Source organism: Dermacentor albipictus, chromosome 4 (assembly GCF_038994185.2).
Source record: "Dermacentor albipictus isolate Rhodes 1998 colony chromosome 4, USDA_Dalb.pri_finalv2, whole genome shotgun sequence".
Classification (NCBI taxonomy): Eukaryota; Metazoa; Arthropoda; class Arachnida; order Ixodida; family Ixodidae; genus Dermacentor; species Dermacentor albipictus.
In genome coordinates, this window is record NC_091824.1 from 133,099,635 (window position 1) to 133,126,682 (window position 27,048).

At 47.4% G+C, this 27,048-nt stretch overlaps 2 protein-coding genes across 2 annotated transcripts in view; one reads left to right on the plus strand and one right to left on the minus strand.

Annotated features, from left to right (window-relative positions):
- LOC135898411 (uncharacterized) overlaps positions 1-27,048 on the minus strand; it is a 379,518-nt gene that overhangs the window by 270,462 nt on the left and 82,008 nt on the right. Inside the window, exon 2 of the mRNA XM_065427330.2 lies at positions 2,257-2,363. Within this exon, the coding sequence (XP_065283402.1) occupies positions 2,257-2,363 (107 nt within the window). The remainder of the gene's footprint in view (positions 1-2,256; positions 2,364-27,048) is intronic.
- LOC135898409 (endothelin-converting enzyme 1-like) lies at positions 10,571-20,982 on the plus strand. The gene is made up of 5 exons (XM_065427326.1): positions 10,571-11,342; positions 12,737-13,152; positions 15,340-16,914; positions 17,378-17,509; positions 20,438-20,982. The coding sequence occupies exons 1-5, from the start codon at positions 10,751-10,753 to the stop codon at positions 20,864-20,866; spliced, it is 3,144 nt and encodes a 1,047-aa protein (XP_065283398.1). The 5' UTR covers positions 10,571-10,750; the 3' UTR covers positions 20,867-20,982.

Below are 27,048 nucleotides of genomic sequence, written 5' to 3' on the forward strand. Positions count from 1 at the left end.
AAGCAGTGCCAAAAGTGTGAGTAGGAGAAGGAGGAGAAAAAGAAGGAAGGTAAGGTAGGTATGTAGGTCAACCAGGGGCACGTCCGGTTTGCTACCCTACAATGGGGGAAGGGCTCTAAGATTCCTAACTTTTTACGAGATGAACACGGGCCAAGAAAGACCACTGATAGTCGAAGTATAACAATGGCGGCTAGTCCAGTTGTCCGTCGTCGAAATTTCTTCTGCGGACATCTGCCGGTTATGTGGGTCGGGCTACACATGCATGTCTCATCGGAGTTTCCAGCATATTCGGTTGCCTTGGCGTACGTTCCAGAGCTATAGTCGTGAGCGATTTGAGTGGGAACACTAAATTTTTTTGAAAGAAACAGTTACTCGTGATGCCTGAATTCAAACGTGACATCTTAACATGCAACAAGTAGCTCTCCCTCTAATGCTTGGCGGCACTCAGGAGTTTTGTGCTGGAAAGATCTGTTTAGACAATATAGCATTTTGAAAGCAATTTCTTTGCTGTCGTTATTACTGCTTGAGCTGGTACACCACTATCAGCGTCGTGCACGCACGCTGATTAGACACTATCTTTTACCTATGGAATCGGCGGCAAAATTCAGGAAAATTCTAATACATGAAACCCCGCCTTGCAACAAGCGGTATACTTCGCAACAGTGGTTAGGCAATGTAAAACGGACACCGGGAAAAGACAATGTGCGCTTGTCTATGTGTAAACAAACTAGCCCATCAAATCGTGTTGTGCGTGTCTGAGGCAAACTGCAAAATAAGATATTCGCTCATAAATGTATTGTGTACAACATTCCGCTGGTATTCTTAGAGCAAGAACCTCCGTATTAAAATGAAACGCAACGTTAAACCTGCCAGTACGCTTCTCCGCACACAGTGCATCACTTAAGATGGCCGACGTGAGGCTAGTATTATGCACAAGGAGTCAAAGTTGTGGGACTGACGGTGCGATCACTGCTGCTCATCGTTCCTCACAACGTGCGAGCTTTTAGAAGGTACCTCTTAGCCTCAAGTGTTCCAGCGGGAGGTCGGCCATGTTTGTTGGGGCATGTCCAGTGCATAGGATAGCCTGCTTGCGGAGTTTCGCATATCGGTAGGAAGTGAATTTGACTCCGCTTGCGGTAATTTGTCTTGTTAGAGCACATGTCTTAGGCGCCCATTCCTGCGGCGAACGTCGGCGTCGGCGTAACCGAGCGAACGAACACAGTGAAGGATGAAAGAGCGAACGTGGAGCGCAGCAGGGGATGAAAGACGCGAAGAGGAAAACGGAGAAGGAGGGTATGAAGAAAGCGTGAGAAGAAAAGCGCAGTGCGGCCACGATGGCTACGAGATGGGGCCAGAGTAGTGCGCGTCATCTGAAAGTTCTGGGAGCTTGTGTGAACCCCGCCTACGCGTCACCCTCGCGCTGGCCCCACGCGTTGGCTCTCGCGATCTTCAGATTAGCGAGACAGTCGCGCCGTATTTCGCTCCTTTTGCAACGCGCTGCACGAGCGAGATTGTCCTCGCCAGCCAATATATAGCGAAATGAAAACACGTACTAGAGCTGCGCCCAAGTTTCGCAGTAGGCATTCTCGTAATCGTCGATGATAATTTTTTTTGCTTCGTTCCTTTTTTTTTACTAAACACATTCAGCCTATAACGAATTCCGGTCTCTTCTATAATTAGTTTGATTGCTCAATAAGGAAAGCACTCAATTTCTTCTTTGCGTACAAATAGTGGTTGGATTCACATAGTTGTTATCAACCTCCAGTCACTCATTTCTGCTAATCTTTCGCACTCCATCTGAAGAACTCTTCATAGTGTGAATCGAGTTATCTTGTTTGTTTATTGCTTGTCTTTAGCTTCTACTGTTTTTACTTTAGAAGCAGAGAAGGTCCTCAAGCACTTTCTTTCGTCGTGACAGTAATGACAGTTATAGGAATAACGGTCGTGACAGCAATAATAGAGAGCTAGTTTTCCGAAGAAACTGGTCACATGGATCTTAAATGACTAACATCCTCTCTTTTGTGCCTGTAATACTAAATTTGTTAAATGAACGAAACGATTTCGCTTAATTTACGCAGGGACGGCCTCAGACAAGTAAAATAAACTGCGCAGTGTTAAATGAGAGAAAATACGTGATCGTACGTGGAAAGTAAAAGGCATGTAAATGGAGCCCGATCCTATGGGAATTCGTTCACACCCAGAGTGGAAGTGAGGGCTGTTAATTATGTCTAGGAACTTTACAGACTGCCGCCTTACCTTCGCAGTGCCGAAATGCCTTTTTTCTGTCGATTTTTCACCAAGTTGCTTTGATGTCGTCTTCGAGAAAGTTTTCTTGAACACAGCAATGATTTCCCAAGGGTTCGCTGCCAAAAAAAAAGAAAAAAAGGAAAGGAGGAAAACAGAGTATGGTCATTGTACGCGGATTAGCTTTCTACCCCTTCACAAGTCTTGTACTGACGTCTGCACGCTGACCATCTAATTTGCGGCTCACAAATAAACAAACGCACTGTGGCAGGGACGCCTATATCAAGAATACGTTGCTCATGTTTTAACAAGATCAGAAAAGCAATATATTTTGTTCGGACAATAATGGCATCGGGCACTTCTTTTTGAGCAATATTTTTTGAAAGCCTCACTGTGCGGATATACAGCAATCTCTGCTCTTTTTCCAAGTGTCGGTGTCGCCGCTTGATGAAACTGTCTAATAGACGAAATGTGCAGTTGAGCTGACAGTCATTCGTGCCGACAAAGCAGTGCATATTGTTTTAGGCTTATATATATATATATATGTATGAATGTATGTATGTATAAAACTGCTTCTGATGAAAAAGTTCTGGCTTCCAAAACATGAGCTGCACATGAAACTTCCTCGAAGGATCACATTTCTTTGTTTCATCTTATATTCAAACTGGCGTGGGGGCTTGTAGTGTAATGTTTTCTCGCATAACGTTCAGGACTTAGTATGAATCTGTAATGTTGTACAGTTGTTGATCTGTGATGAAAGGGACATAGAAAATCACGTTTTCTTCAGTACCATAAACAGTATTTCAATATAAATGTCGCCTGCAGCAAACATGGTGGAGACGAAATTTTAATGGGTGGAGGTCACAAAATTATGCAACTTTGACGATCTAATGATTTCGATGCGATGCATCTGGCACGGTACCTGGCGAACCGAGGAAGATATTTTCTTTGTTGCACTGTCATAGTTAATGTTCTACACGAGAAGCAGACACCAAATTCAAACAGCGTCCGCATAAGAAAGCACAAGTGCCAGAAATTGTATAGCAGGTGTGTAGTTATCCTGTCCACGGCTTGCTGCTATGCATGCAGAGAATAACGCGATGGAATCCGCACCTAAAAATATTCTCTCTATAGCACAATCGAGAAACAGACGTGGAGACTGCTATTATTTGTGGAAGTGAAATAATAATTGCGAATCGCGTGCGTAATTGACAAATAAAGACAAGAAAGATGAAGCAACATCTAAAGAGGAACGGAAAGAGCTACGTGAGCGCACGTGTTAGCGAAACCTTGCCGGGGATGCCAATGTAATTGATGAACCAAAGGCAGTGACTCACTGTACTAACAAGGACATAGGGAAGCCATCAAACACTTCGTTGCCCTCGTCCAGATATGTCCCATCTCCAATTAGTTCAATAATAAATCGAGCCAGAAACTCCACTTCTACCCCAAGTAATCGACACGCCGTAATTTCTGCATGTGAACCTCCCGTCAATACGTATTTTTTTTTTATAAAGCACTTCTGATTCGGTGTTGTACCTGAATAGGAGTCGATGTTATTTCCGGACACCTTTATTTCCATCGAGTAACTTCATTGACTTATTTGACACCATTCACGCAGCCCGAAAGGCAGGCTTTATGTGGAAAAGAACTGCAAACTTAGAGAAAAGCAACAAGAGTGCCACCCACACTGTCATACTTATTCCTCCTTTCTACAGTTATCAGGGTTGTAGCATATTCAGAAGTACTTCTTTCTACTTGCTGGAGTGCAAACCTTAAAGAACGCGTTCAACCTCTAAGTTTCGAGCTGCCGAGTACTATAGCGCGTAATTCTTCTGACGGGGGCTCTATCGAAATTCGCCCTATTTTTATTGAATATCACTGGGAAGTTCCATGACCTTCATGTTCCCTGTACTTTTTAGCCACTTGAAGAAGCCAATTCATTTCTGTGAGAACAAATTGATTCCACTGTCTAGCCTATGTACTTTGGGGAGTAGGCAGAACGCGAAGAGATTACTTATAGCGCAGAGTGCATTCTGCAAGCTGTCTTCACTAAGAAAGCCCGCAGGGGGCACTTCAGAGCCTGGGTGATTAATGGTCATGCCGATTCAAACGGGGTACTTGCGTCACTGTGAGTGGCATGAAACAAAATACAGCCGATCGCGCAGAGTTAAATTTTGAGGACAAACCAAGAGACACTCTGAAGCTCCCTTGTGCTAGAATTTCAATCTGAAGAGACCCTTAATGAAGCGATTCGCCCGCTACTGATTGCGAAGTTCAAGCAACCCTTTCTTCTTGGAAACAGCTTCAGAGGAAGGTGCTGCGGCCTTAATAAGATTGAGACATTTGCATTATGCATGGCACGCTTGCGAGAAATCGAGAGCGTTAAAACCATGGGTTCTGCTTATATGGCCGATTCAGCACTCACTGGCACACTTCAAGCCGCTCTTTAAGCTGCCAAAAATGAACCGACAAACCCATGAAGCAAAATAACATTTTCAGCCAGCAGCAAAGGGCGGTCCTTGTGTGACACGGTAAATTAACCAGCAGAAAAGAAATTGCGACTGTTTCTGAGTACTCGGCGATTTCATACCTTGACAAACCCTTGCCTGTCAGTTAATTATGCTCGGAAATTCTCGTGTGGCGGAAAGCTTCAGCTGGTTTGTCTTGCTTTGACAGGACGGCCGTTTCAGCATCGAGAGCAGAAAAAAAAGTGTGTAAGTAGAAGTCTCTTCATAAAATAAGAAGTAGCAATATGGCTCACCGGGCACATCAGTGCCATTGAAACGAAGGTCTGAATCGTCTTTTTTAAATTTCTATGTTCTATGTTCTTTGATTTTTTGTAAATTTCTATGTTTATGTTCTATGTTCTATGTTCTTTTAAAATAGTGCAGAGGGTTACTCCATGGCTCACAGGAAATAGCCTACGCATAGCTGCTAAGCTTAAATATCAACTTCCCCAAGAAAAACTTATTTAAGAAAAAGTTAGTTATCTGCAAAATTATGTCCGACATTGTTGTGCTTCAAAAACAAAGGCACCGATAAAAATATGCTTATCTTTAAGAGATGTCACACACATTCTGAAATCTATCTGGTTAACATGAGCGACTAGTATCAAATACGTGTTTAGAGTGTTTAGGTAAAATGAGTACAAAGTAAGGCAGTCGAGTGTTGAATTAAGTGCTCATGTAATCCGTAACTTACCCGCAACTGTTTTTTTTTTCTCACGCCACTGTATACCGATTCCATTGCATCTACCTGAAGCCGAAACTAATTTCTTTGGTACATATGAAGAAGCTCCTGTACGGAAATACCTGGGACACCTCGGTACGGTCCATGCTGCAGCTGTGCAGACTACTGTTTCTGGAATTTTTGTGGTACAGCTTCCCGGTTTTTGCGGGCCCGTGAAAAACAAATATCCGTACCCTCGAACATTTGCAGGGCCCGGATTTACGGACATGTCTTCGACTACCAAGATGCGCCTCGACTCATGCAACAATCATGATTGCTAGAGACTACTTCTTTCCAAGATATATAAGAATTGACAACCTTAGAGCACACATTCTACATCTGTGTCACGTACCTATATTGCTTATCTGCCAGCACAAAGACCTCAAGCCACATTTTCCAAACTTGTTGCTACACACCAAGGCTATCTTCCGTCAGGCTTTACACCAGCAGCAAGGCCACTGTTATCCATGTGGAGCCGACGAAAGCCACAAGTACGCCTCACGATTCCGGAAATTACGAAGAAGGCGCGTCATTCGACATTGGCTCTAGGTCAGCTTACACTGTCATTACTGAACGAGGCTTATGAACAAAGAACACCCATATATACAGCGATGTATCTGTCTCAGCCACCACCTCCACAGGCGCTGGTATCTCGCCCTTACAAGTCACAGTTAAGTTCACAGTGTTCCACATAACGTCTACGGCAACAGAACTTGTTGCCCTGCGTATCACTGTTAATTACATGGCACAAGTAAAATATCGAAAGTGGGTCGTTTTTTGCGACTCTAAGGCAGCCCTTCGGAATCTGTAGTCAGCCTTACGACGCAAGAATCGTGAACTGGTGTTTAAACAAGAAATATTATCCATCAAACCCTAATAAACGGACATGACATCATCTGCCAATGGCTTCCGGGGCACTGTGGCATCGTCGAAAATGACCTTGCTGATGATGCCACCCGGTCAGCCTATAAAGAAACTGACAGTTCAAGGACAGTTCAAGGGCTGACGATGCGAGTGGCTTTCGTTTACTTGCTCAAAATAAGACAAACTCTGTGGAATAACCCAATTTTCCCCAAATGCCATATCCACCGGCTGAATCCCCATTGAAGCTGCAGATTCCATCAAACTTCTCTAGCCGTGATGCAATATTACTGTGCCGCCTCAGGTTTGGGGTGGCTTTTGCAAAAGTCTGCTCATTCCTTATTGGAAGGTTCGACACACCGGAAGGTTCGATTTGTGACACATGCTACTTTGAAGAGACGATTGAGCGCGTGTTTTTATTTTAAAATCTTTATGACACCGAACGCGACGCTCTTTCGAGGGTGTTAAACTGATTAGGCATCACACCATTTTCAGAGAGTAAGAATCTCGGACCCTGGCCCCACGCGTACAGGCTTAGAAAGTGACGTGGGCACAGCTACAGTTCATGAAATCTACTGGCCTCAGTGACTGACTGTATGCGCGAAGTGATGGACAACCACACGTGTTCATACTGATAGTACCTTCTTCCCACCTCTCATTTGTTTATTTTGATTCCTTAAACTCCTCCCCCTGTGTAGGTAGCAAACCGGATGTGCGTCTGGTTGACCTCCCTACCTTTCTTTCCTTCTTTTCCTCCTCCTCCTGCACGGTTGCGGTGGGGAAAGCTGCTTACATTGTGCAGCAGCCTAGCCTGCGTGGGAGCCGTCAAGAGAGCCAGCTAGTCAAGGCCTTGATCGAAGGCAGCAGCAGTTGTTGAAACGCTAGAGTGAGGCCGCGCAAGCCAGCAACGAGACGCCTAGTACTTCCCAAGGGTGTGAGGACACGTTGATACGGCTTCGCCATCTGTGACGTATTAGTTGTCAGGGTGTCATACATGTGTGAAGAATTTTTATTTATGTGCAAAGCTTTATAAGCAATCCGTACGGTTTCTTTCTTTCTTTTATCTGCTATTTTTCCTTTTTTCTTACCATTAGAAGTATTAATGCGATTAGCGTTATTAGCATAATTAATGTCCTTTCTGGTAGCTATTGAGCTATGTACTTATCGGTGTTTTTGACCGTTTTATCACCAACTTATGTCACTGGGTAGTTGAAAGCTTAAAGGGTTGATAGTCGGGCTGCTGTGCTGAGATAACAGGGTTCGAAATAAACCATCGGGACCGGCAGGGTTACTGGGTATGTAGCATACGGTACTGGGTATGTGGCACTGGGTGTGTGGCACCAACCACGGAACCTCTTTGACGCAAACTTTAGGTGGTGATAAACTTTATTGAAGGGGGAAGGGTAAAGAGGGACGTGGCTGAGTGTTGGGGCTCAAGTAAGGCCCTGGGCCTGCTTGGCCTTTTCCGCCCAGTCCACCAGTTCCAATTGTCGATCGACGTCCCCGGAACTGAGCCAGGCTGTCCAGTCAGTCTCGCTGCTGACGGGGGGATGAGAGAACGGGAGCGAGGTGCATTCCCACATTATGTGTGTGAGTGTTCCTGTTTCTGAACAGAGCCTACATTTGTCGCTTTCCCTGCCCCCTGTGATTTTGTTAATGTATTTTGGGTGTGGGTATGTATTTGTCTGAAGTCGCCGAAACGCGACCGCTTGCGTTTTGTCGAGTTGTTTGGCCGGTGGTGGGAGCGCGCGACGCCTCAAGCGTTACCAATGGGCTATTTCATAATAAGTCTCGCAGGGTTCCTCGTGTGTCTCCTCCTCATTCACGCCGTCCGCATCCGCGGACGAGGCTCGGCGCGCGAGATCTCGAGCCAAACTGTGAGCCGACGCATTGCCGCGCACAGCCGCGTGAGCGGGGGTCCACACGAGGGTTTTCAAGCCGCTTAGGGGGCGTCGTGTGAGGACATGGTACGCCTTTTTGCAAATTCTACCACGGACGAAATTGCCGATGGCCTGCTTGCTGTCGCTGATGACGGTATTTGCTTCCGCATGCATGGCCATGGCAATCGCGGTTTCCTCCGCTTCCACCACTCGGCCAGCCGTGATTGTTGTATGTTCTAGCAGTCCTCCGTTGTGATCAGCTACGACCGCAGTCATGAGGTCGCCGCGAGGGTGTCTGGCTGCGTCTGTGTAGACCACTCCATCTTGCGAGCCATAGCGTCGCCAAATGGCTTCACTACGGGCCTGCCGACGGCCCTGATGGAACTCGGGGTCCATGTTGCGGGGTAGAGGTGGGGCATAAATATGCCCCCTGACCTTTCACGGAACCGTAACGTACTCTGTAATTTCGGGGATAGCCTCGAGACTGAGCTTCCGGAGGACTGTGCGGCCAGCCGGGGTTAGCGAGAGACGACGGACTTGGGCTGTGTGGTGAGCGTCCAAGAGCTCCTCGATCATGTTATGCATGCCTAAGCCCTCTAGCCTTGCGGTGGCCGCGTGGTCCGGAAGGCCCAAGGCTGCCTGTGTGCTTCGTCGGATCATGGTGTTTAATTTGGCTAAATCTGTGACTGCGAGTTTGACATATGGTGTCGAGTACATGGTTCTGCTGGTTATGTATGCCTGCACAAGTCGAAGCAGATCGCCCTCGCCCATGCCGTGGTGCCGATTAGCCACCCGGCGAATGAGCTGTAGTGTGTAGTTGGTCGCCCTCTGGAGTTTCTTTAACATGAGCCCGCAGCGCAGCGTGTTCTGAAAGTCTAGCCCCAATATTTTGATACTGGGGCGCTCCGGGATGGTAAGTTCTCCGACTTTAAGCTCAAGGAAGCGCCTTCTCCGTGGTAATCCCCTGGGACAGCTACTCCTGCTGGGCTTGATCAGGAGGCATTCGGATTTTTCCGGTGAGCACGTCAGGCCCCTTGACTCCGCATAAGCTTGTACGACGTCGATGCCGCGTTGCATGATCTCTTGAAGAGCTTGTGGATCATCCGCCGCTGCCCATAACGTCACGTCGTCAGCGTAAAGGCTGTGGTGAAGCCCAGGGATAGAGCACAGCAGTTCCGGGAGCCCGCGCATCGCCGCGTTAAAGAGAAAAGGGGAGATGACTGATCCCTGCGGCGTGCCTCGGCTCCCCAGCTCTATAAATTCAGTTTCATGTTCGCCGACTTTGATCCGGCACTTCCGGTCGGTGAGAAAGTCTCGGACGTATTGGTACGCTCGGTTTCCGACACCCAGTTGGGTCAGGCCCTCGAGCACCGCTGCGTGGGCGACATTGTCGAAGGCCTTCTTCAGGTCGAGGCCCAGGAGGCACCGGAATCGGCGAGCGTCCGCCGGACTTTCGGGTTGCATCACCTGCCTTTTTACCTGAAGGAGCACATCTTGGGAGGACAGGTGTGGCCTGAAACCAAACATAGAGTGGGGTAACTCGTCCCCATCTTCTACGTGTTCATTGAGACGGTCTAGGACCACGTGCTCCATCAGTTTGCCGACGCATGATGTCAGTGAAATCGGCCTGAGGTTGTCCGCATTGAGTGGTTTGCCTGGTTTCGGTATAAAGACGATCGTTGACGTCTTCCACTCTTCCGGGATGGCGCCCGCCTTCCAGCATTCGTTCATGAACTCTGTGAGCTGCTCCATTGCGGCCTCGTCCAGGTTGCGTAGCAACGCAACCAGTGTTTGCAACCAGTGTTTGCAACCAGTGTTTGCAACGCAAACTTTAGACACTGGACATGTGCCAATTTCTTCTGTGTGGGACGGTATCGAACACGCGTCATGTTTATTCACAGATGATTGCCCCAATACGTATCCACACACGCCGCATTAATGAACTTTGTGGGGGCGCCTCTAGTGGCGCAGCGTGGGCAGTGGCTGCCGTTAATCGCATTAACACTAACATTAACCGTAAAATGGCTTCTTCCGTAATTTTTTGATGACATCGAAACAATAACGTTGTGCCTGAAACAAAGCTTCCACAGGGAATGTTTGACAATATAGTATATTTATTTATTGGTATTATCTTCTTAGCAAACATCCAGGATGTGGTCATGATGAGAATAGATAAACTTGAGAGATCAATGGAAATATTAATTTTATTTTACAAATGGTTCCTTTCCCGCGGCAATCGTCACTGGAAACATACCCACGGAACTCACGTCGCCTAGTTCTTGGCCGATCCAGCATAGTGGGTATGCAGCATAGTGTATGAAATCATCATCATCACCATTAAGAAGAGGCAAAGGTTGAGACAAGGTAGTTCGTTGCGTTTGAGCTCATGCGAGGTGGCTTTTCATCCATCTGTTGATTATCTCCCACTTACGGCACTTGAAGGAAAAAACTTAACTAAAAGAAGGTTTTTCGTGGTTTCCCGTATCTTCAAGACTTCGAAGTCATTGCAGTCGTTTGAGTTCCAAAACCGGGAAATGGACGCCAGGTCACCATCAACGCCAGCGCCGACTGTTAATCGCGCAAACGAGGATGGAGGCAAATCACGGCAAAAGAAGAGCCATGCATATGCTCGAAGTCCAACTCCAGGCATTCGTAGCCCTTCGAGTGGTGCCTTGCCTGATAGGGCCCATCGGGCGTCCAGTGGAACCCAGAAGGCTCCCACAGCGGAAACCGGTAGGAAAATTCGTAAGCCTCGAAGTCAAGCGCCAGGTAATCGTAAGCCTTCAAGCGGTGTCTTGCCCATCAAGGCTTATCGGTCGACAAGCGGCGCTCGAGCGGCACCCACGGTGACGACACTTAGCACCGTCCGTGAGAAGATGCCAAAGCGAGCGACGGATGATGCCACACCCACTGCAGGCCTGTCACCATCAACTACCGGAGGCAGCACTCATGCACGGGAAAAGGACCTGCAGTCACAACCTACACCATATTCATCGACAGTACAAGCCGTGGATGGAGACGCTTTGAAACCGCTGGACGGCCATAGTGATTTCAGGAATAAAGACTCCAGCGCGGGGAAAGGCATACCTGCGCCGAAAGAAGAGACAGACTCGACGCCGTATGACAGTAAGACAGCCTCACTTGTCTCATTTTATAACTCATGAAATACGTTGGATGAACGAATAACGAAATCATTATTCACTATATCACCCCGCTGATGGCTTTCCATATTTCCTGTTTTCCATATTTCCATATTTTCTACACTAAGTCATGCGTACATGTTACTGTGTCGCACAAAATATGAGTAAATTGCCTGCGCTAAAGTGTACAGAACTAAAATATTTTCTGAATTATCCTAATGTCTCACCATGGTGGCTTAACAGCTAAGGTGTTGTGCCACTAAGCTTGAGGTCGTGGGATCAAATCCCGGCTGCAGTGGCCACATTTCGGTGGGGGCAAAATGGAAGAACGCCCTCGTCCCGTGCATTGGGGGCACGTTAAAGATCCCCTGGCGGTGCAAATTTATCTGGTGACCCCCGCTACGGTATGCCTCTTAATCAAATCGTGGTTCTGGCACGTGAAGTCCTAGAATTCAATCCATTTCTCCTAATGCACATGGGAAAAAAATTGGCTGCGGCATAGCTCAGCTAACACTGGATATGCAAAGCGAAAGCTTGCCTTTGCCCGGTTAAGTCTTGGTTTCCCTTGATTAACGTTTGACTTAGCTGTAATTATTATACCTAGCTCTAAAATCATCGTTAAGCCAGGTATGACGGATTTGCCTATGTCAGTGGCTAGCGATGAACGTGATACAGGCTTGCGCAGGCAAGCATCGTTCGACTGTGCGACGCTTGTTGTGCCGCAGGGAAAGCGCAAATGCTAGACATCCAAAGAGACGCCGCGAACATGCGCAGCGTAGAAGCACAAACGGACAGGACGCGAACGCGGTCGCTACATTGATATCGGCGGTGCTACGCCTGCTGCATTCATAACCAGTGAAGAAGATCCCTGGGCGATATCCGCGGGGTGGTCAGACGCCACTTGGCGACGATGGCCAAAATGCTCCCGCTCCCGCGCAACGCTCAGTGAAAGCGGCCCGGGCTCACTCTCATCGATAGCGTAGCTCGCAACGAACAGGCGAACGCGGCGCTACTCTCGGCCAGATGCGCGGCGAGTCACGTGGTCAGCCGGCGACCCAGCTGCGGAGAGCGTATGCACCTAGCCGGCGGCGGAGGCGGAGCTCAGCGTGGCGAGTCACGTGATGCGTAGCCAATGCTACGGTGCAGCTGCAGTAAAATGAAGGTCAAATTGCTGGCGACGGCGAAATTCTGCTCGACGCAGTTAGTGAAGCTTTCACTTTAAAAAAGCACCTCAAGCGCTGTGGCAACGGGAACACACATTTGTAGAATTACATTTGCCATCTATGGTAGTTCTGTGCACGGCATCGTGCCATTGGTCGGCCAGTCAGTTAAAGTCAGCGTTCCCGCTTAATGACTCGAATTCATATCCTTGCCCCTCAGGAACTCTTGGACCACCTGTGCAAGAGACTACGTGTGCAACTTTAAGCCTCGTGCGGTCACCGGAATCCACCGGCATTGTGGACAATGCGGCCGCAGCTACCAAAGGGACGGACGATAAACAGGAAGGAAGCACCGTGTGTAGAAGTCGAGGCTTCTTCCCTGATGGGCCTAGCACAGATATCAAGTCGGGCCTCGAGCCAGAGCCGAACAAACGACGATCGCTTTCATTCCTGGAAGTCAAGCACAGTGATGCGATACCTGTCCCGCTGACCACGACAAACAGGCCTACCCTTGGGGATCCCACGATTCAGCTAGCAAGAGAATCACAACAAGCGGCCGGTCCTGCTGCCACAGAGAAGCCCCGCCGTGGTATTCAACAGGCTCAGGCGAGCTACTTCTTGTTGATGAAAGACTTGGTAAGTCCCAGCGGCGTGATTTGAGGCTGTTCGTACTCGCAGCGCAATTCATGAACCAGAATGGTCCTGGTAGGGACAAGCTATAAACCTCGGAAACAAATTCAACAGAAACAAAATTTATTTATTTACTAGAAACCTTTCCTAGAAAATAAATGTGTGGTTACGTCATTATTAGTGTTTGCTGCAACTCACTAAGAAAAACAACTATGTGAACCGATAAATTCGGACCAACAAGCAAGCCAAATTAAGTTTAGGGTAAGTCAAAAATAGCGCCAGGCAGGCACAGTATTTCACTAAAAACAAATTATTTCGATGTACGGCGACCTTGAACTGCTGGTACTTGTATGCTACTCGAAATTTTAAACGATGACTAAAGTAACGTTTAAAAAAGGACCGAGCAACCATGCGCCGGCATTGATTAGAGTACTGCTATGCTAAACGAAATGTTTGTAATATGATTTGGGTTTCTCGCCTTGTAGCTGCCGATCATTACAGACGTGAATGGATCATTACAGACGTGGCTTGGTGAAAAGACACTCCTCGGATAGCATATGCCACCGTTAACATCTAAACCAAATTTTATAGTTGTGCGCGGTGCGCGGAGCTCGCAAATGGAGCGCGAAGTTCTCTTTTTCTCAAACGCTCTTTTTTCAACAGGATCGTGCTCTTCCCTCATATATCCACGCTTTAGTTCGTACGCGTATATACCAGATTCCCATACGTGGCTGCCATTGGCCAATAGCTGAAATAAATCATGAAGGGTGCTTGGATCTGTGAGCTTTCTTCATCTATTGACGCAGTTTAATTAAAAGGCCGAAATTAACCTCAAATCTGCCTTCAAATTTCGATTGTAAGTTGCGTACTTCAGAAAGAAACCCACTAACGTCTGCTCATACTCGGCCTCAGCCGTCCGCGTAGGAATCAGGCTTTGGCCACTCTGACCATCGGTGTCGTAACCATCGGGTCTCGCATATTTCTGCTATTTTTGAACACTCAGAAAAACTCGAAGCACGCGAAAGTTAAGGTCACACCACGCACACGCTCGCCAGCTCGCGCTCACTCTTGGCCGCTCCTGGTTAGGCGCCTTCGCAGCCTTCACTTCGTATTGAGCTATTGACAGCGCTTCGAAATGCTCAAGTTGCCGGTGGCTACTATCCGTCGGTGAAAGTAGTGCAGCACAAAGCCTCTCCGCACCACGTAAGACGCCCGGACTGGAGCATATAAACGTGAGCACGCACTCAAGCCCTGTCATGCACAGAGCAGACACCGCACGGTGAGCTGCGTAGCGTAGAGGCCGCGATGGTCGCGGGTTACCGCGACTAGTCCGCGGTTGGAGCGCACAGCTGCTCGCCGAGGACAATCCAGTTTGCCGCTACGTAGGCAGGAAAATCGGAAGTAGTGGTGTCTATGTGAACACTGAAAATCAAATTTGAACTGCGCGCCTCGAGGACTGCCGGTATAGAAGGGATGTTGTGGCCCCGCTCTCTCAGCCGTAGCCTTCTCAGTGCAACTCATTGAAGAAGGAACGGAAGCACCGCGCAAAGGAATATTTGATTGCCAATAACTCCGCTTATGCTCAGTGCATTGAATTACTTTTTGCTGCAAAGTATTTGTGAACTGGCCTATTTTACCTTCAAATGCATTTCTCGACTTCTGTAAAGAGTGGTTCAGGGCCCCTTTAAACAAAGGGTATTAAGGTGCTACTAGCCACGGTAGTTACTGTCTTCGGAGAACTTACAGATCTCCAGTGGACATTCTCGTCTATTCATTTACACGCCCAATAAGAATATTTACAAGGAGGGATCTAATTGATAGCATATATGTGGTTTAACATAAATGGCATTGCTACGTTGTGGGCGTAATTACGTTTTCTTTTCTGTTTTTATGTTCCCACGTCCGTAAAGTATAGGGCCGTTTCTTCCCGAAATATTTTTTATAGCATGACGACCTGAAGTTATCACTCTTCTATGCAACTGCTGCATATATGGCTACGCTTCTTTTTTTACTAAAATTAAGATATATATTTTCTGGTTAACGTATATTTTCCTTTAGTAGTTTGATGTTGTGGTTAGTTTCGATTCATATTACCTTGACCCTAGCCTATCATTTCATGCCTTGAGTGTGTTCTTACTATGGGTAATTAACTAAGCGACTGTCTGACTGACTCAAATAAATAAACTATTTCAGGCGGCATCCCATCAGTCAGACTCACAGGCACGACGGTTCACTGTTCCGCACGTGCCCTACGGACCTGTGAAATTCCACTGGACTATGGCGCTGCCCGCGGCCACCGTGCTTCTTATCGCTGCTCTGTTCTTTCTTTCGCCACTTTGGGGACGCCGAGCTTCAGATGGGCGCAATCGTGGCACGTGTACCACAGACGAATGCAACCGCGTCGCGGACATGCTGGCGAAGTCACTGAACCGCACAGAAAACCCATGCGTCGACTTCGACTCGTTCGTCTGCTCCAGATGGAAGCCGGGAAGCGAGTTCATCTCCAACTTCGAGGTCGAAATGAATCGGATACATATGCGACGCGTGGCCGACCTGCTGCTCAACGGGAAGCCCCACTTCAGTGCGTCGGCCAAGTCCACGAGATTCATTCGCAAATGTATGGGGCAAACTGAAAACCAGGAAAAATTGAGGGCGTTGACCGACTTTGCGGACCGCCTCGGTATCCCGTGGCCATACAACAAGACGGCCGTTGATTCAACCGACGTCAATCCACTTCTCGTCGTCTTCGAGCTCAGTGTTAGGTGGGGTATCTACATCTGGTTCGACGCCATCTTCCGCGCACTCGGCACGGGAAGGAAAGCCCAGCGTGCCTTCCACATTCAGGTAACCGACAAACCTTCGGCTTGGCTCAATTTCGTGCGCACGTTGGAAAGAAATAACGCCCGCGAGAGGTACTACCAGGACTTCTGCCGCCTCTACCATGTAGAGTGCCAGAGTGGCACCGAACTTCAGCAGCTGTTCCATGTAGAAAGCGCCGTGCTGTTGATTCTGGACAAGACCATAGATCGGGGACGGAATCGTATTGTCAAAATGAAGACTAAAAAGCTGGCGGACCTCACACTCAACGTGAGTCTTGAAGAATGGACGGCTTTGGTCAAAGTTCACGCGCCTGAATTTCAAGACCCGCGCCAGTTCCCATTTTACTTCTCTAACGCAATGCTGCTGGTCGCCATAGACGACATCTTCTACAGACACAGGCGCGCAGACATTATGGAGCACTTGGCGTGGCGGTTCGTTCAGCAGCATACCGTCCTTGGCTCTCCGAGTGGTCACCTCATTTTTGCCGGAAACTCAGAGAGCGCAGCAAGGCTGATGTCTATTGACTGCTACAGCATGGCTTCAGAAAAGCTGGGCATCCTCCTGGCGGCGGAAAGCGCGTTCAGCCTGTTCACGGCCGCCGAAAGGCAACGCGCGACAAGCCTTCTCAAGAATCTCACCGACTTGGCTATCAACACGGTGAACCTGCTTCCTTGGAGCGAAAACGGCAGGCGCTACGTGGCTTCCAAGATGGCTCGTCTTGATGTTGTGATGTTTCCAGAACACTTGGAAAACTTAGATGAAGACCTGTCTTATATGTACAGTGGGTTCCTGGATATGAAACAACACTCGAATGATTCTCTGTTGGACTACTGGCTTGACGCCACAGACACATTGCAGAATCTCAATGACACCAGCTACGAATTTATGCAATTCAGGTGGCGTACCTACCTGCAGGAGTTGATTGACTACGAATACTGGTCAAACCAGGCGAGTAACCAGATAAAAACTGCCTTAAGGGGAATTGAATGGTACGCCGATGGCTCTAAATTGCTAGTATAGAGGAGGACGCGTGTTGTGGTAATGCTTATATAGATAAATTCAAGTTGATGGATTCAATCCTCTTTACTAAATTAATAATCAGACGTATTTACGCCAGGACACAGCATAGCGAACAGCAGAACAAACATGAATCACCTGCCCCGCAGTTGTGGGCTAGGCCAAGAAAATAAACTAAAGCCGTATTGATGAATTGTGAAGGGGGTTGAGGAAACAATATGTTACACATCAATTGAATATTCCACCATTAATTCTTCTGTGTTCGAATTAGCCATAGATATACATATATATTTCGCCATGTTTTCTTTCTTTCTCGCACATTGAGCACTGGTTTAGTTGGTGCTTTCCCCAATGGTATGTTAATGCTGCTACATGTTTATTTATTCGCAAACAGCTGCGGGTGTCGCAAGCTGCGCTGCAGGCTCCACTGTTCAGCGCAAGCAGCGCGGCTGTACTTCGAGCTGCGACCTTTGGAGGCTTTGGAGCCTTGTACTTGTCACGCATTTTCGGAATTATGAACCCATCCGTAAGTAACGCAACCATTCTTCCCCACTTTAGTCCTAATAACGAGGATATTAACTATTAGCCTAATCAATGGGAGTAGCAATTTCAGTTACGGTGTACATACTGATGTAAAGACTTGTTTTTGCTTCTTGTGTCAAGTGGCTGTGGCAATGCAGAAACGTCTCCCATTGGCTGTCCCTAAAGCGAATTCCCAACCTGCTCCAGCGGGCTGCAGTTCATTTCAGCGCGTTAAATATTTCCACACGCTACCAGTTTGGTGAAGGTGCTGCCATTTTTGGGAGGCCTTCTAACAATGATTGCGGCAATGGCGTAGCTTGTTTATGTAGATTGAGCCGATCAGTTAGTTCTCCTTACCGGAAAATGCAACGACAATTATTGCGCACTAAACTGATACTAAATCATTCCAATTATGAGAACTGAGCGCAAAAAATTAAACATGCGCCATACGACAGGCAAGACTTTATTTCACAGCTTTGTCTAGAACGGTCTGTAATGAAAGTGTAGAACATTTATATATTTGTGAGTTGCCCATCAAGATTCGTGACTGCATTGGGTAGGCAGAGTTCAATGAAGACCGGTAGGATTGCGCCACCATCCCGAAATGCGATCGAATGGCATAGAAAAAGAAACTAAACAAAACAATTATGAGAGTGGCTGTGAGGTGTATTTGGGCATGCCCATGGTAGTAAACCTTATCAGGAAGCAATCCACAGTGATTTTGACAAGCACTTTGTAACCTTGTCGAAGTGCAGAGCAAGTTTCACGGTTTTCCCACTGCCTCCGTGAGTGAAGCTCGGTTTCTTATGATTGACGCAACGCGATATCTTAGCGAATGATTCTGCCACACTGGGTAGAGTAGTACGTCATTAATAAGTTATAACGAAAACTGTTTCATACATCTATTTAGAGTTTTGTGGGCAATGACATCAGTTGGACACATACGTAGGCAGTGAGATTACGAAACCTAAAACAGGAAAAACGTGAGAAACGGTTAGAGTATATTTGCTAGCAGATACAGAATTCAGTAGGTTATTTAGCAAATAGAAACATATTATTCGCGGTGGTTAAGGAATCCTCAGCGATGATGAGCCATAGACCATGGCTAAATGTTTTACAGGAAACCATGGCGACTCCACTCAAAGTAGAAAGCCCGCTTATAGGAATTCGCGGAACTGAAAGATGAAGTTACATATGCATTATACAAAGAAATATAACAATATGAAGTATACATTTCTAAAGATGTTCTAGCGAAGTTAACTGACAATAGTAGGAGCCCAAAAATAGAAGCAGAAATTATCGCTTTTCATAACTGGCATTCCAACCGTTTTTGGTGGCGAACAGTGTCATGTTAATGAAGCAAAATAGCAGTGAGCAAGCGTAAATAATAACTTCGCTAAGAATAATAACCATGCGAGGCTAACTTCAATTGTCTAACAATGAACTTTTTATAATGTTCCTCAATCGTAAAACTAATAACCTAATTTGACTAGTTATCACCACGCAGGAGACGAGGCTTAGGATGGAAAATACACGACACACGCTGGACTACATTCACCTTTTCCAGCTGAAATATCAAAGTGATGAGAAGGCGCACGCCAGAAAATCACGGGGCAACGTATCATGTCAACTGTATAATGCTTGTTGTGTTCTCCATCAAATGAAGCACGTGTACCACATTTCCCCAAGCTCGGTTTTTACGTGCGGTCACCACAGGTCTCGTACTAAAGGCTACGCCCTGATGCTCTATGAATTCAAGGGATGGTGGAGATCCGCGGAAATGTACGAAATTATAACAAAGATTATCCATGGCAGCGTTTCGTTATATACTATCGACGGTGACTCTGCCTCGGCAAACGTTCAACCTCTCAAGAATTCGCGAGTAGAAGAAGAAATTTTCGTAGGATTACAGCGAGATTGCTGATAAAGCACTTTGCACAATTCCGTGGTTATCGCATTCCGTGATAAACTGATGTTTCTTTAACCATATATGTATTTACTGTTTACAATGCATTTTATTATTAATTTCAAGCATATAAAAATAACTAGGCATTATACCGTATTTGTGTCGCTGACGCAGATGATCGCTAAGCATAATAACCATGCGAGGCTAATTTCAATTGCCTAACAATGAACTTTTTATAGTGTTCCTCAATAGATCGTAAAACTAACAACTAAATTTGACTAGTTATCCCCACGCAAGAGCTGAGGCATAGGATAGTCATTATGAAGATTTCACGATGCCAGTCAATGACAGAAGGAAGGAGTTTTCTCAAATTGGTCGCTTGTGCACCAGCCGTATAGTTGACGGAAAGAGCGACTGGTGGCAAGTCTCTCGCTATATTATAGTAGACACTTTTAGTTGAATGTCGCTTACGCTCCGCTGCGCACAGATATGGTGCGCTGAGACACTGCAAAGAACTGCGTAAATTTTCCCATTTGATAAGTTCGCCTTGCCGATACATGCGCGACTCGCTACACCGGCTTGGATGAGCCACTGCCAAGAAGCCAAGTAGACGCGCCCTCAGGCTCTGATCAATCGGCTTCCGAAGTAGAGCTAGTGGAGTGACGGAATTTATTTCCGTTCGGCTGTCGACACGAACATAATAGAGAGTTTAGATTAGGGAACGCAAGCTGCTAATCTAAAACTCTCTATTCTGCGGAAGCGCACCAGGGTTCCCGCTAAGCGGTTGGGTGAAAATTGCTGGTCTATGCCGCTCCATCTGGAGCGGGCAGTAAACGCTCAGCTAAAATCCTCTAGTATGAGTGCAAAGCTTTGTTTGTCGTAACTTTAATTTTTTTTACAAATTTATGTGCACCATTCGAACTGCACACTGGTCACGAGGAAGCAATTTCAAGACTTGCGGACATAATAAGATTCTGTCATGGTTGCAACTAATCCTCTTTTCCTTTCATCGCATTTTTTTTTCAGATGATCAAGGCGGACCAAAGAGCTGACATGGCGCGACGGGTCGGCCTCGACATCATAGAAATGACCCTAGGGTCACTGGAGTGCAGCTCCGGCTTCGACGGCGTCCTAAGTGACAGCGTAGCTTTAGTGACCGCATGGCATGCGTTCAAGCATTCCGCGCCTGTAGCTGCCAAAGGCATAAATCGCCTGTTGAGCATTGGAAACAGCTCCTTCACCGACGAGCAGGTCTTCTTCATCGTCTTCTGTCTCAGCCTCTGCGACGTGGACATTCCGCATCCCTGCAACGTGCTCTTGAATAACTTCGCTCCCTTCAGCGAGGCGTTCTCTTGCCCATTGGGAGCCCCAATGCACGAGCCTGATCGTTGCGGCATCATTACCGGCTTACACGATAACCTGAAGAACAGAAGCCTGGCAGAATCTCACTTATAGGGTGACGGGGCGATTCCACCGGCTTACGCTGCGCCAAAAAGTTCCTTGCGCGGAATTTTTTTTAATATTTTAGTTTACTCTACTACTTTGCCGCTATTATTTAATAAACGGAATGATAAAGCATATTAGCCTAGCTGGTGTGCAGTAAATCTATACAAAGCACCGTCATTTCCGCATAGAAGTACTTGTGTGTGATCAAGATGGCTCACTTAATGAGCTTGCTTTTAACAGCGTGCGCATTCTCACATATCTTTAGGTAACCGGAAACGTTTGTCCTGAAACATAGTGACGTCGTAATAAAAGAGATTTCTCCTAAATAGTATAAGTATAACGGTTCCTTAAGTAGTATGGAGCTTGAGTTTGCGGCAATCCGAGGAATAGTTTCATGAGCTGATATTATAAGGCGTCGCCTGGTATCGTCCTGTAGGATGCGTAACATAAAGTTCTAGTTGAAACCAAATCAACCAAACGTGTGAATATTGCCATTACCTTTGTTTAGAGAGCACGCATTCTATAACTGCACCTAGTCTTATTTTACCCACATTAGGCTATGTTTGACTTAATGTGCATTATACAGGAGGGGGGAGGGGGTTGTAGCTATTATATAGGAAGCTTAAAAACAAACATAATTCCGAGCCTTGCTGAGGAAATTCCAGCAGTAGCATTTTAGTTGCAGACATTTATTCGATTACCAGCAATCACGCAACCTTTAGTGTGTGCGTGTGCCCATGTGCGTGCCCATGTGCGTGCACGTGTGTGCTTGCCCGTGTGTGCGTGCCCGTGTGTGCGTGCCCATGTGTGCGTGCGCGTGTGTGCGTGCGCGTGTGTGCGTGCGCATGTGTGCGTGCGCGTGTGTGCGTGCGCGTGTGTGCGTGCGCGTGTGTGCGTGCGTGTGCGTGCCCGTGTGTGCGTGCGCGTGTGTGCGTGCGCTTGTGTGCGTGCGTGTGCGTGCGTGTGCGTGCCCGTGTGTGCGTGCGTGCGTGCGTGCCTAGTGTGCGCGCGTGTGCGTGTGCATGCGTGCGTGTGCGTGCATGCCCGTGTGTGCGTGCGTGTGCGTGCACGTGTGCGTGCACGTGTGCATGCGTGCGCGTGCGTGCATGCCCATGTGTGCGTGCGTGTGCGTGCACGTGTGCATGCGTGCGTGCGTGTGCGTGCATGCCCATGTGTGCATGCGTGCGCGTGCGTGCGTGCATGCCCATGTGTGCGTGCGTGTGCGTGCACGTGAGCATGCGTGCGTGCGTGCGTGCATGCCCATGTGTGCGTGCGTGCGTGCATGCCCATGTGTGCATGCGTGCGTGCGTGCGTGCATGCCCATGTGTGCGTGCGTGCGTGCATGCCCATGTGTGCGTGCGTGCGTGCATGCCCATGTGTGCGTGCGTGCGTGCGTGCGTGCGTGCGTGCGCGCGTGTGCGTGCGTGCGTGCGTGCGTGCGTGCGCGCGTGTGCGTGCGTGCGTGCGTGCGCGCGTGTGCGTGCGTGCGTGCGTGCGTGCGTGCGCGTGTGCGTGTGTGCGTGTGTGTGTGCGTGTGTGCGTGTGTGTGTGTGTGTGTGTGTGTTGGGAAGAAAGAATGCAACTTAGTAGGTATATGGGCCAATTAAAATTGCTTACAGCACATAGCTTTAGTAACATATATACACCGCCTTGAAGATAGTTTTCGTTCGAGAAACATGAAATAGGAATGGGTACCGTTCACACAAGAAAAAAAAGTTAATTTTGTGTCGCGACGGCTCATCATGCAGTAATTCATGCGTCATGCATGAGTGGTGGTTTAAACGCGCAGCATGCAAAGAAACTGGAATTCTTTTGAACGCCTCGTCGCCCGAGTTCTTGCAGTTGAGACGTTCTGACATAGAGTACGAAATGCTCCTATTTACTCCATGGCCAAACATGGTGCTTTCAGTAAAATCAGTTCAAAGTAAGACCGTCTAGTGTTGTCTTACGTGCTCATGTACAGGGTGTCTCCACTTAACTTAAGCTAAGCTTTAAAAATATCCGAATGGCACTTAGCTCAACATAAGGAAGTTAATCTCGTTTGCCGCCGCTTGGAGATGCTCAGATTATTTTTGCATTCCGCCTTATTTGTTAATTATTCTTAATTATTAGCTTCTCAACTAATACAATTACATGAAAAGCGTGAATGAGGAAACTGCAGAGCAACATGAAAAACTCGCCATACAGCTTTCTGTTGCTCAATACGTACTACATACATATGTTTTTCCAAGCACGAAAGAAGCCCGCAAATACACGCAAAATTGTCGCGCGACTGGCCGCTCAAGGCACTTTGCGTCTATTCACGGGCTTCTTTCACGTTCGGAAAAACACCTGCCTTATGATTAGCTAGGATGATAAAGTAGCCACACCAGCAAGGTCATGGTCCTGGTTTCGATACTCAGCCATTTTACACCGAAACGGTTACGGGGAGTTCCGCAACGATGTTCGTGAAGTGGCCTGCAACGGCGTCGTCGACATCAGCTGAAAGTGGAACACATCATTGTCGGAGCAATGAGTTTTCTTTGAAACGTAATAATCAACGATTAAGGAATAAACATTACCTTGTGTGTATCTAATCTAAATAGAAAGGAACCTGTATGAGTCGTATTTATTCCGTAGTATTTGTAATCCGTGACCGTTTTTTTTTCTCACGCCACGGTATACCGATTCCATTGCATCTTCCTGAAGCCGAAACTAATTTCTTTTCTACATATAATGAAGTTCCTGTACGGAAAAGCTTAGGGCACGTCGGTAAGGTCCATACTGCCGCTGTACAGAGTACTGTTTCTTGACTTTTTATGCCACAGCTTCCAGGCTTTGTCGAACACGTATAAAACAAATATCCGTACCCTCGAAAGTTTGCAAGGCCAGGCTTGCGGACATATCTTCGAGTACCAAGATGCGCCTCGACTCATGCAACAATCATGATTGCTAGAGACTACTTGGTTGCAACATATATGACAATTAACACCCTTAGAGTACACGTCCGACATCTATGTCGTGTACTTGTATTGCTTATCTGCCAACACAAAAACCTCAAGCCACATTTTCCAAACTTGTTGCGACACCCCAAGGCTACCTTCCGTGAGGCTTTACACCAGCAGCAAGGCTACTGTTGCCCATGTGGTGCCTACGAGAGCCCCAAGTACGCCTCACGATACGTATAAACACGAAGAAGGCTCGTCATTCGACAATGGCTCTAGGTCAGTTGACACTGTCCTTACTGAACGAGGCTTATGAACAAAGAACCCACATTACACCGATGGATCTGTCTCAGCCACCAGCTCCACAGGCGCTCGTATCTCGGCCTTACAAGTCACAGTCAAGTTCAATGTGTTGGACATAACGACCTCTACGGCAACAGAACTTGTCGCCCGGCGTGCCACTGCTAAATGCGTGGCACAAGCAAAACCTCGAAAGTGGGTCATATTTTTGCGACTCCAAAGCAGCGCTTCGGAGTCTGCAGTCAGCCTTACGTCGCAAGAATCATGAACAACTGGTGTTTAAGACAAGAGAAGTTTTCCATCAAGCCTTCATAAACGGACATGACATCATCTTCCAATGGCTTCCGGGGCACTGGGGCATCGCCGGAAATGATCTTGATGATGATGCCACCCGGTCAGCCCATAATGACACTGACAGTTCAAGGACAGATGATGCGAGAGGTCTTCGTTTACTTGCTCAAATTGAGACAAACTCTGTGGAACACCATAATTTTCTGCATCTGTCATCTACACCGGCTAAATCCTACATTGAAGCTGCTGATTCCATGGAACTTCCCTAGCCCTCATGCAACATTAAATAAATTATGGGGTTTTACGTGCCAAAACCACTTTCTGATTATGAGGCACGCCTTAGTGGAGGACTCCGGAAATTTGGACCACCGGGGGTTCTTTAACGTGCACCTAAATCTACGTACACAGGTGCTTTCGCATTTCGCCCCCATCGAAATGTGGCCGCCGTGGCCGGGATTCGATCAGGCAACCTCGTGCTCAGCAGCCCAACACCATAGCCACTGAGCAACCACGGCGGGTTGTGATGCAACATTACTGTGCCGCCTCTGGTTAGGGGTGGCTTTTGCGAAAGCCTAATCATACCTTATTGGAACGTTCGACACACCGAATTGTGACATATGCTACTTTGAAGAGACGATTGAGGGCGTGTTTTGATTTTTATCTCTATGACATCGAACGTGACGCTCTTTCGAGGGTGTTAAACCGGTTAGACATCAAGTCATTTTCAGAGACTAACCCCCATATGGAGAGATGCAACTCAAGTCGAAGCACATGCTTGGCTTTATTTAGATGACGCCTGGCGTTAACGTGCCCAAAGACACTCACTGCGTTTCCTTCGGCGCGTTCCCGATAGGCGTCACTCGGATCAAGTCAAGCATGTGCTTCGACTTAAGTTGCATCTCTGCATACGGGGGTAAGATTCTCGGACCATGGCCCCATGCGTGCAGGCTTAGAAAGCGACGGGGGCACAGCTACAGTTCATGAAATTGACTGGCCTCAATGACCGACTGTATGCGCGAAGTGCTGGACAACCACCCGTGTTCATACTGAGAGCATTTTCTTCTGCCCTCTCATTTGTTTCTTTGCATTCCTTAAACTCCTTCCCCCGTGCAGGTAGCAAACCGGATGTGCGTCTGGCTGACCTCCCTACCTTTCTTTCCTTCTTTTCCTCCTCCTCCTACACAGTTGCGGTGGTGAAAATTGCTTACATTGTGCAGCAGTCTAGCCTGCGTGGATGGATGGATGGATAAAAGTTTATTGAATGTATTTAAATGTGGTTGGGCTCCCTAGACGTCCGGGAGCCCTTGGCCGACATCTCTAGGCAAGTACGGTCCACCAGCCAAAGCTGGTCATCCGAGCAAGTGGCCCGAAGAGCGGCCTCCCAGGAGGAAAAGGAAGGGTTGGGAATAGGCTCTACCGCCATAGGCGTGGGGCAGCTCCACAAACAGTGTAAAAGATCTGCCCGGGGCTCGCGGCAGGTGGTACATTGTGGATTATGGAGACCAGGGTAAAATAAATGCGCCAGATAGGTAGAAATAAATGCTTTGGTCTGGATCTGGCGCCAGGTTGAACTCTGATGGGCGGTAAGGGAATAGTGAGGGAGAGGTAAATCTCGTCTACCATCCCTGTAATACGTGGTATTCTGGTAGTACGTGTAGATCCCCTCCCCTGGTTTTTCCATGGGGTTTGTTGATTTCGTCCAGGGTTCGGAGGGAAAGACCTCGGACATGCGCATGGAGTGCCGTTAAGAAACCCAGCTAGCCAAGGCCTCGTTCGAAAGCAGCAGCAGTTGTTGATGCTTTTGAGTAAGGTTGAAAGACAGCAAAGAGACGCCTAGTACATCCCAAGGGTGTGACAAGACTCTTATACGGGCTTCCCATCTGTGACGTATCAGTTATGAGGTTGCCATACATATGTGAAGAATTTTTCTTTATCTGAAAAGCTTTCTAAGCAATCCATATGGTCTCTTTCTTTCTTTTCTCTTTTATGTTTCCATTCTTTTTTTCCTTTTTCGTAGCTTCGTCATACTCACACGTGGACAACGATTTTTGTTTTGGTTTCGTGAAATTGCTACAGAGCAAGGAAATATTAAAGCAATTAGCATTGTTAGCATACTTCACGCCCTTTCCGGTAGCTATTGAACTACGTGCCTATAGGTGTTTTTGACCGTTTTATCGCACACTTATGTCACTGGGTAGTTCAAAGCTTAAAGTGTGGAGCATCGGGCGTCTGTGTTGAGATAGCAGGGTACAAAAGAATCTGTCCGGACAGGCTGGGTTACTTGGTATGTAGCACATGGTACGTGCCACTCTTCATTGCACCTACTTGAGCACAACTTGGGTCATAATGTATGTGGAACTGGGTATGTGGCACTGGGTGTGTGCCACTCACCACAGAACCTCTTTGAGGCCAAATTTAGGCACTGGTTAAGTGCCATTGGTTACGTGCCGCACTATAATGACATAAAGTGCTTTGGATTTTTTTCTGTATAGGACGGTGTCGAACACGCGTCATGTTTATTCACACAAGATTGCGTGAACACATATCCACACAAGGCGCTATTCATGAACTTCGTGGCGGCGCCTCTAGTGGCGCAGCGTGTGCAGTGGCTGGCGTTAATCGCATTACCATCAACACTAACCGTAAAATGGTTTCTTCCGTAATTTCTTCCATAAA